Below are 10,964 nucleotides of genomic sequence, written 5' to 3' on the forward strand. Positions count from 1 at the left end.
TTTATCTACCATGATTAGCTGTAAATATTTTAAAATTAAGCTATTTAAAACTTTTTAAAATCTATTTTAAAATCTATTATTCCAATATTCTGAATTCTATACCAATTGCACTCTATAAAATGACAGACTGCAGGCTTTTAGGAGATAATAATCTGCAAAATGCAATAGTCAGTGTCCAGGAAGAAACTGTGAAAGTATATCACCAGTGAAAACAAAGAACAATGGGTTACTGGGAACTAGACTTCAGGGAAATACCTTAATGATAGAAGCAAAGATATTACCACTGGTATGTAATAAACTCCTTAGCAGATAATGGCTTGGGGAGAAAAGGTCTCAGAAATGTAACATTGTGATAAAAATAATTTGACAATTCCTCAAAATAAAAGAACAGCTTTCACTGTTGAAGTGTAACTGGAAGGGAAGTATTTCAGGGCAAAAAAATGCACCCATTCACCCATTTATAAAAACAATAACTTTTTTTTCTCACCCTGGAAAGGCTATGTAAAAAAGCCTATTGGTTTAGAAACCTTAATGGAAAAAAAGGAAATAATCACCAGCTAGACCTGGGGAGAAGTTTTACAGCTTAAAACTCAGGGCAGAGGCTTTGTACATTTACTGAATCCTGAGGGTAGAGGTGGGTTATTAAGTCAGAGTCATCCAGGAGGGAAGGAAAGAAAGAAAGACAGAAAGAAAGACAGAAAGACAGAAAGAAAGAAAGACAGAAAGAAAGACAGAAAGACAGAAAGACAGAAAGACAGAAAGAAAGAAAGAAAGAAAGACAGACTCTTTGCATTTGTGCTATGAAATATAATATGACTTCCTTAGGGAAAATGCATGTGATTTGAATTTGGAAGGAAAAGTACTGGTCTGGTTAAAAAGGAGAGAGGGGGAGATGCAGAAAGTGCACGGGCGTGTGTGTGCACGCTTGCGTGTGTGAAAAAGGCATACGCACGCATGTTTATCTGAAAGCTGCTGCAGCTCTCCAAAGCAAATGGGTCAGCTCTAATGAAGTGCTGTAAGCTTTTGCATTTTGGCAACGAAAAAGAAAAAATCCTGCTGCCTTTCCATATTCTTTGTCTTTCCACTACCACTTACTTAGGTAATGAAGACTCACTCTGATCAGAAGCACGTTTTATGTTCAGGGGGGTAATCACTGAACAAAGGCATAACTATAGATAAGTTCAGGCCTGGCTGAAAACTAGATAAAATGACAAGCCAGAGTAAAAATTCGCTAAAGAAATCAGAGTTAGGTTGTACTGGATAAACACAGTGAGATGGAAACAATTCAGACAACAACAGCGACCCAGAACCTACTCCAGGGAATAAGGCAATCTCGGAACCAGCAGCAAAGCATCTTGCAAAGATACTGCAAAGTATCAGTCAAAGAACTAAGGAAAATATTCTTCCCATCACATCTAGAATTAACTAAGAAAACAGTCAAAGTTGGCACTGAAATAGTCTCAACAGTAGTTATTTAGTAAATGGCATGTATTTTATTACAGTTTTATGAGAGTTAATACTGATACATTTAAGCAGTCTGTCTTTCATTTATTACTCATATATTCTGTATAATTCCACAATACAGACTGCCAATATTTCAGGTAATGAAAATGGTATTCTTGTTTTGTACAAAGGGCATGATTTCCTATGTGCAACAGATAGAATATTACACTATATGTATATACTTCCGTCAATGCAAGAAATACATGCAGCCATAGAACTATTCATTCACACAAAATGCTACTAATCACAACCAAGTCAGACTAACTAAACTGAACTAATTTAGCTTTTACACATCAGTAGGCTTGAAAGCCAAATCTGTTTATTTTATCTTAGGGCGCATAAAATCATGGTATTTGGCAGCATGGAATAAGAGACAGTAAATCTGCTTTTATGCTGTTGTTAAGGAACCCATAGAGGATGGGATTCAAGCAGCAGGACATCATACCCAGTAAATGGCATATGCAATATACTAATTTAAAATGTCTGTTAGAAATGAGAGTGGCATTAAAATCTGTCACGATGTGGAAAAGGTGAAGAGGCATCCAACTGAAACCAAATACTAGGATTAGTAGTGTCAGCCTGCAAAAAACTCTCCTAGATCTTGTCTTAATTCTGATGATGGATCGGGATACCGTAATCATGTCCTGGATCTCTGTATTTTCTTCTGGTTTCATCTCAAAACAGATCGGTATTCCAGGGATGAATTTACTGGAGGAAGAGAGCTGGCTTTTTTCTGTACCAGAGGATTCTGGGAGGTCTCTGGGATGAGTATCCTGATGGTGCCTTGAAATAGCTGGCATCACACTCGAAGTCTTTTTACTGTATCTTCTGTGGTGCTTTCTGCCAAAGGTGCAGCTCCATCTGGAATGGCTGGAGGGCTGCACCTGCGTGCTGGTACTCTTAGAGGCGTGAAGGGTTAGGTTTATCATCTCCTTTTCTTCAAACTTGTTTTCCTTGGTTGACAGTCTGGCACCTATGCTCCTGCAGACACTGGTGTGACTAGCGGTTAAACACACCATCGGCAATATATATTGTATGAACAATAAGGCTATCGTAAAGGCGATTCTGTAGGAATCAGAAGGCCATGACTCAATACACAAGAGCCTGTTCTCCAGTAGCTCTAAATTCAGAGTTTTGCTGAGGTCAACAATTTTGTGGAAAACTGGCAGAGGGGAGCAAATGGCAAAGCCAATGGCCCAAATGGTTACTATTAAAAAATAGCCTTGTTTTGCTGTTAAATTGCTAGAAAGGGGGTATTTTATCATACGGTACCTGACTGCAGCAATAGATATTAACATCAAAGTTGAAACTAGAACTGATGCACACTGGAGGAAGGGCATTACATGGCACATGATAGTGCCAAACATCCACTGGTCAAGCAGGACAGATGTCAGTGTGAAAGGTGAACAAAACAGCACAACTAAGATGTCAGAAAAGGCCAAGTTACCAATAAGAATGTTTATTATTGACTTCTGCTTGCGCTTTAGCAGAGCCATTAGTATAAGCAGATTTCCCATAAAGCCAGCCAGACTTATAAGCGTGTAAAGACCAATAAGAAAATACTGTATGTCATCAACACTACTCTTATAGTCTTCCCAGACAGAAAAATTCTTTGTAGTAGCAGAGGTGTTCTTGGTAGGTGTCCTGTTGTTATGGTCTTTGAATCCTAAATCCATTTTACAGTCCTGCTTAGAACGAGAAGAACAGTAGTTAGCATCTGCAGGAAGAATGATACTGCTGTTAATCAAAATGTAAAGGAACAGAAATTTACCTTGTATCACCTTAATAAATTAATAGTGATGATATTCTACTGTGAGGCAGATCCTGCATAATTTCAAGTCAATACAAATTAGTTTTGTAGGTTTTATCATGTGGCATTCAGGACACCTAAGCCTCCTATCTGGCTGCTCACATGGGATGATGACAATTTAAGGTTCTGCATTACAAAGCTGGTTTTCAACTATGCTTTGCTATAGACCATATTGTCAGCCTTTGCATGAGGGAGCACTTAGCTACGAAAGCAACCAGTTTAGAGTCTGTGAGATTACTCATGTGAATAACACCTCATTGATATGAGTAAGGAAATTACAATCACCATTTGGGCATGTACCTCATCATAACATGACAGCAAATTATAATGAGAGCACCTGAAAATATATGATGTTTTGACATATGCTAACAGCTGCAGTAGTACTTCTTACCTTGCTAGTAGAACACTGACACAAAATAGGTGAGAGCTTTCAAAAAGCATCAGTTTATAAGGAGATCCACTGTCAGTGATCCAAGATGGAATTCCCAATGTGGTGCATATGCAAACCATCTTCTGTTAAGTGTTGAACATATTTTAACCATTGCTCAAGTAGAAGGGAAAAGTACCTACAAAACATCCACAGTAATTGGATGTAATATAGAAAGGACAGTGTTAAATGGAAGCAAACCCCACACAAACATTTGAAACATCTAACTATTCAGCACAGAGACATTGCACATTAAAACCTAGCACAGCACAAAGTTATTCTGCCTACAGAATCTTCATGTATTAGTTTTCACTTTAGAAGAAACAGAAAGAGAATTCAGTTTAAATTCCAGTTTACCCTTAACACCTGCATGTACTAAAGTTTCCAAGTAAAAATTTCCCAAAGTGCCAAGATCCTGTATAAAATTGTTTAATGTTTAGAAATCTTAGGCAAGACTAAACAAAGCCAAAACATACGTAAAATTGAGCAGAAGGCTAAACCTGTCAACTAAAAAAGGGAGGGCTCTTCAAGAATGTAGCTATTCTCAGTGGGCTATATCATGCTGACTTCTTCAAAGTGCAATAATATTATGATCAGTTTCCTGTACACGCGCAGATGTCCTCCTTCCTTCCCATCACAATATGTGCATTCCTACTGTCAGGTGTCATATGGAAACTTGAACCATAAAACAGCCTCAGAACATTCACTTACAGCATGTTGTGATGTGAAGGTCCCTCATATAAGATTAGAAATACCTATTTTTAAAAAAATTAATAAAGATTGCAAGTTTTTGTTTCTTCACGAATGTGTTGTGAAGAGGTGAAAAGAACCAAGCTTTGCTAACTTCTTGCAATGTTGAGTTAAAGTGCTTTTTAAGAATAGCTAAAATAGAAGTTAGAATTGCATCTGTGAATTTAGATAATCTTAGTATTATAACTGCGTGTGTATGAGCAGGGTGTCATTAATGCAAATTATTTCTGTTTATTTTTTCCCAGTCTCTAGGGAAATGGTGAAAAAACATATAGAAGGCAAGCAACACTGTCTGAGACTACCCTTGCCTCTAGACCAGGGGTATCAAACTCATTTTCACCGAGGGCCACACTGGCGGCAACCGTGAGGCCGATGTGGCCCTCGGTGAGAATGAGTTTGATACCCCTGCTTTAGACCAACTTTAAAGGGGCAGACTAGAGATTCTGTGAGTTATCCAATCTATATTTCTACATTGATATTTTCAGAAGTTTTCATTTTGGTGGGCTTCTCTTTATACATCTATTAGCTAAAGAAGTAAACAGTTTACTTAATTTGTCTGAGTTCATTTCTCTGAGTTGGTAGCAATCATCTGAAAACAGTATGATCTGCAGATGACAATGACTTCCAAAATCAACTGAAATGTCTATTCTCTAAATATGACTCAAGATAGTTTTCGGCTGAGAAAACCACAGCAGGGCTCTGCCCTGGATGAAATATGTTCCTCTACCTCAAGCTTATGGAATTATGACCCTGTTATGTCATACTTGTATCATTTTTTTCCCTTTGTTCAGCATGAAGGAATTATGGGTTTTGCTATGACTGATGTTTCCACAGACTTAAGTGTGTGCACACATCTGTAATCCACAGAGTCTCTTTTTATTCATGAAAGCCATTTCAACTCTACATTGCATTTCAGTATGAAATATTATCTGCCTAATTTTTTCAGGGTGAATATTTCATTGTCTTTGTACTACCACATTCACCTTAGCTGAGAAGTGTGTAGGAAAAAGTCTCTGCATATAACTGAGGACTTACTGAAAATCCATTAGCAAAATTCTGGGCAATTTTCTTTTCTCTTGGATGCTTCCCTTTTCCAGTTTATATCTTGCACAGATTAAGAGAACGTTATGAATTGAGCATCCCATTGCCTGATAGCAGGTCTGAAACCTATCAGGAGAAAGGGAAATGAAACTTTACTCAAGAGCTGAATCTGTCCAAATCTTGGTTACTTACCAACCAGTTCTTGGCTGAGAATAAGCAGACTAGTAAGAAAGAGAGAAGGTAATCCAGTAACATCTTGGGATTCAAAAAAAGCTCAGAAACTCTTACAATGCTCTCAAAGTGATGATGACTGACGGAATTACCTTTTCATTTATTATGTATAGTTTCTATTTTAACTGACAGAAGGTTAAAGGACTAACCTGTAAAGAAGAAACAAACTGCAAATGTTGTTTATCTCTCAGAAACATGTAGGTTAGGATTGCTTTTAGAATATCTACAGGTATTTTCAGTAACAGTTAAATTTCCACACATGGTCATATATGTTTGAAGGTCATACTGAATAGTAGCAATGAACACCAATACTTAAGTTTTAACAGCAGGTATGTACATGCAAAAGTTTTGTTGATGCCTGTACCAAAACTGCAGCTTTCTCCCTAGACATTTTGGTGATATTTGCTGTCATTAAAAAGGTTGATCATAGGCCACAGGTTCATCAGTGAGTGGAGAAAAACCATGCATCCCTACTGGCAGAAAAGAATCTCTAGTTAGTCCATTCCATTTCAGTTACATGCTAAGATCCAAAATCTGTATTAATTTCTGCTTAGTCTTAATCACTGGATTCTATGAAGAGAATTGAAAAAAATCCAGCGGTGTCCCTGTTATTTCCTTCCACCACTTTCAGCTTTGGGTGACTGAAAATGAGGAGACTCTCAAGTCAGATGCACTATAATTATTTTCTCTTGTAGAAATTTGTATTCCATACAGGTAATGTTAAGACTAGGGCCAAAGACCAAAATTGTATGTGTTGTTATATTGGAATATGTTTATTAAATAAATGTGTACTGCATTCTTCCAACAAATGTAATTCAAAGATTGTTGCCAGGTTCTGTGGATTTCTACACCTTCATGTGAAGTTCTTGAAGTACAGCTTTAGCAGAGTTGCTCAGCAAGTTTTTAATAGAATTCTTTAAAAACAAAAAGTGAATATGCTGGTTTTGCTGAAGTAAATCTATTTTGTTGAGACACATCAATATTGAAGAAGCTTAGCAGGAGTGCCTCTGAAGTCCAGCATAGGTTCTCCAGCTCCATCTCCCCTGTGCTGTGGCCACCTTGGGAGAGAACTGAGCAGGCACCATCTCCCCTACCACAGGTCCTGATTTGCATGAGGAAGGAGCACAGGAAGAAGCCACAACATGCTCTGGTCAGGCCCTGGCTGGACACTCGAGGCACCACAGGAGTCGTGGTGCACTGCAACCACTTCTGCACCATCTCCCTCTAATCACAGTTTCAGAGTGACAGAAAGACAGAGGCAATAGAACTATAAGCTGCTGTTTTCAACAGAGAACTGCTGTGCTGACAGGAGTTCCAACTGCAACATGCCCAAAGAGATTTTCTTTTCATTTTGGATGTATGAAATGAAAGCAGACTTCTCCCCAAGATTTCAAAAGCCACCAAGTGGATCTCTTGCTCTCTAAGCTTCCTCTCCTGCTCAAAAGGAACCAGGTGCTCTCTCAGCTTGAGTGCCACTGGCAGTAAGGATGGAAATGAAAGTCTTCCTCCCGTATTACTGATCTTCAGTTTCCAAACTCATATTAGCATACCACTGATTTCATAGGGCTGTCTGCACTTATTGGCATTTATCTTCCTGCTTTGTTTTAAAAGCAATTTCTATTTTTGGAGATATGCTCATTCTCCCTCTGTCGATTGTGCAGCACATGGCCAGAGCTTTCAGGGAAATGATTCCTGAAAATCCCACTGTGGGTAATGGAATTAAATAATTAGCTTCTTCCATAAACCTTCTCCTCCTATTTGAAGTGTATTTCTAAAGTGAATGCACCACAGCACCAGGGTGGTTTTGTGCCTGTTTTCAAGACCAAATTTAATCAATCTGAAGGTACCTGACGGAGATTTTCTACCTGTCAGCTCCAAAAGTTGGATCTCTTTCATCTCCTGTATCAATCAGCCAAGCAAATGAGGTCCCTTTTCTGTTATTCCTGGTCTGCATACACTCCCTGAGACTGTGCTCAGCTGTACCTGCATGAGCTCACACCCTATGAGCTTGAAGTGGGTTTGGGTTTGCTTATGTTTCCTTTAGTTTCAATGGGATGCTTGAGACAGGAGGCTAGACTGCACAAGGCAGGAGGGACTGCAGTTTCATGGTAGGATCCAGAATGGATTTGCATATTTACTGTAAGAATTGAATGCAGTTAACTTTAAATGCAATGAGTATTTGTGGTCACCTTTTACAGTAAAATGTATTTTACGACACTTGGTGTACCATGATCTCAAAAGATTTCAAGTAACACCTCCTTAAATCACATTAATCTATGATATACCTCATTGTGACTCTCTGAACACTGCGACTTATTTTCACCAAAACCATGCTTCAGAGGAGTTTTCAGTTGCAGTTGTTCTAAGGCCTGAGAGCAAAAAGGAGAACTTAAACCATTATTCCGGTTTAGCTGAGTTAGAGGTACCACATAACGTAAAATATGCTAGTTTAGTACGTTTAAAACATTATAATTTCTTTCATTATTCCACTTAAGGCTAGTATTTAAAATACAATATCCATAAATCATAATTTAGGAAAGTGAATAGGCCATATATTTCTCTTTCTCTACACATTTAAGGGGAAATTTTCAAGAACACAAAGGTTAGGCTGGCAATCATCCTCCTCTGAAGACTTTTTTTTTCTTTTCAGAAAATCATCCTTCTATTAGATGAGATACTTATACTAAGGTTTATTAATGGATAAAAACTTATATCCTACAATATTAGTATCTGTTGACTCTGACTGGCTAGTTGCCTGTATAGTATAGTCAGTTCAGTCTGTATAACAGTGCCTATACAGGACAATTTATCTTTACAGCTGTGAACAATTCACAATCTTAGGAGACCTTTTTCTAACTTAAAACCAAATAAAGACAAACACATATAGAAAGGAAGCAAAATGTGAAAACTCTCTAAGAAATACAGCCTTTCTGCCCCTGTAATAGTGGAGTGGTATCAGGGCTGTACAGAAAACAAAGTCAGAGGAAGTCTTAAAACTTCTCCACAAAGAGTTAATGACAGGCTGTAAGTGCCTGACCACCTAAGCTTAAAGAAAGCACTGAGCTACTTGAGAAATGATGCCCTCACATCATTAAAAACTGAGATAACGTTTGAGCGAAAACCAGAAACCACTGAAGAGTCGTATGCACAACACAAGCCAAAGATGAAATGCTGCTGCTTCAAATATGACTATAGGCAACAACAAAAACTAGTCAAGAACCTGTGAGAATTAAGATTACTTCATAAATCCAGCAAAATGGATTTGCGTGCATGTTAGTGGTATGCGTCTTCATGTGCCTAACTAAAAGAAATGCAACATTACCCTGGAAAACAGGAATATCGCTTTCCAAAATAAGCAAAAGCCAACTAATTAGATTATTTCTCCAGCTCCAAGGACATGTTATGCAATACAATGAGGTATTTGTAGATCAGAACAGAAAACTTGAAATGCACTACTACATCTTACGCCACGGAGCACGGCAGCTCCCGGCTTGCAATGGGAAAAAAACCAAACACAACTCCTCAAAACGGGAAGGGCCGTTAATTTTGCCCTTCTACACCTCGCCAGAGAATCACTTTGCATTGTGCGCCCCGCACCGCTCTGCGTCCCAAACCACACACCCGTCCGTCCACAGGCAGGAGCCCCGGGGTCCCCGCAGCCGCCGCGACTGGAACTGGGGACAGGCGGGGCCGGCCCTCGCAGGAGACGCGGCAACCACCCCTCCCCGCAGCTGAAGCGAAACCCCACGACTACCGCGCATTTGCCCCGCGCAAACTTGCGCAGCCGCCCCGCGAGAGCAGCTGAGTCCCGCCGCGGATCTCCCTGCGCGGCGGCTCCGCGCCTCCCGGACCGTTACCTGCGCGCGTCTCCCGCCTCCCACGGGCGACCCGGGGTTTCGCGGCGGTGGTAGGCGGAAAGTGCCGCGGTGCGTAGCGCGGGTGCGTAGCGCTTTGCGAAGCGAGCAGCTCCAGGCTGCGCTCATACCTCCGGCCCGGGCCGCGGTGGAGAGAGCGCGGCTCCCCGGGAGCAGGGAGAAGCGCGCATCTCCCCAGCTGCCTGGCGGCACACCTTCCGTCGGCGCTGCGGAGGCCCCGGGGCGGGATGCCGCCGCCGGTTCCGGCCGCCGTGCTCGCCGCTCGCCCGGCCGCTGGCGGGTCAGGGCGGGAGCCGCCGCGCGGGCGCATTTCGGGAGGCTGCTCCATGCGGGCTCTGGAGCCTGTCATTGCAGCCTTGCCCGGTGTGACAATTAGAGTTTCCATGGAAATGCAGTCAGACTGTAAACAAACCCCGCTCTCGCCAGTGTTTAAGGGATGCTCTCAGTTTCTCACCCGGAATTCAGGACACAGCATTTTGCAAAGGTGAAAAGCTCTCCGTGTTTGGTGGGACACCGAGCACAGCCAGGCAATCACAGAGCACTGGTCTGAGCGCTCTCGAGTTCTCCTCACTTTGGCTGGAGCAGAGCTTTGGCAGTATTTATCCAGATTGCTTGAACACCCTTTAATTTTTACCATCCTTTTAGAACAGGTGGGAGGTGATGGATTGCCCCCAAAGATCTTTCCTTTCTGAATAACTCAGTTCTTACAGAGCCAAATATCTGAAGAGTGGTTTTCTCTGGGCATCTGTGGAAAGGCAGGGCATTTTTTTAAAATGAGCAATATTTTAAAGCATAAAAATTGTTGGGTATGTCGTAGCATGGAGTGTGAAAAGACAAATTCTGCTGTTCTCAACAGCTGCTATCTTCTAGCACAAGAAGTCTCATTGATCATAGCCCAATTACAGGGCTACTGGCAAACTGAGTGACGTGCAGGTCTCCGGGAGCACAAGTGGCAGAATCTGACACAAAAATGTAATGACTTTTCCATTTGCTGAGGCACTCCTTCGACAGTTGATATTAAGACAGCACTGCAGAAAAGCTGTCAGTATAATTAGCCTGTGAAAGTCTGTACCGCACAGAGACCAACAGCTGGATCAAACATATTGTAAAATGACTTACAAACACTGAAAGTCCAGTTGGGTTCCTTATTTAACTTAGGTTAAAAGATACTAATTTTACGGAAACAGGGCACAGGGAACAATTAACCTTAATCTTCAGCGGATGAGCTCAGGATGGTGAGGAAGATTGCGTCCCATCTTCTTTCGCCTGCTTCTGCATTATTCACCACCCACTGCTGGTGAATCACTGCATGTGCAAGTGGAGCAGA

General features: G+C 40.9%; 1 protein-coding gene across 3 annotated transcripts; it reads right to left on the reverse strand.

Annotated features, from left to right (window-relative positions):
• Nucleotides 1-628: 628 nt before the first annotated feature.
• Nucleotides 629-9,902, reverse strand: NPY5R (neuropeptide Y receptor Y5). Of its 3 annotated transcripts, none has more exons than XM_071807740.1 (4): nt 9,748-9,902; nt 5,526-5,657; nt 3,705-3,879; nt 629-3,188 (listed from the first exon to the last, which is right to left on the reverse strand). In XM_071807740.1, the coding sequence occupies exon 4, from the start codon at nt 3,177-3,179 to the stop codon at nt 1,848-1,850; it is 1,332 nt and encodes a 443-aa protein (XP_071663841.1). In that variant the 5' UTR covers nt 3,180-3,188; nt 3,705-3,879; nt 5,526-5,657; nt 9,748-9,902; the 3' UTR covers nt 629-1,847. The 3 variants fall into 3 exon arrangements, with proteins under 3 accessions (XP_071663841.1, XP_065693394.2, XP_065693395.2); XM_065837322.2 differs by having other exon boundaries at nt 9,620-9,902; XM_065837323.2 differs by having other exon boundaries at nt 629-3,191; nt 9,620-9,902.
• Nucleotides 9,903-10,964: the final 1,062 nt, after the last annotated feature.

Source organism: Patagioenas fasciata, chromosome 4 (genome assembly GCF_037038585.1).
Source record: "Patagioenas fasciata isolate bPatFas1 chromosome 4, bPatFas1.hap1, whole genome shotgun sequence".
Lineage (NCBI taxonomy): Eukaryota > Metazoa > Chordata > Aves > Columbiformes > Columbidae > Patagioenas > Patagioenas fasciata.

What these genes read in the sequence shown, in the direction of transcription:
- NPY5R (XM_071807740.1), bottom strand. Translation starts at nt 3,179, where the DNA reads ATGGATTTAGGATTCAAAGACCATAACAACAGGACACCTACCAAGAAC.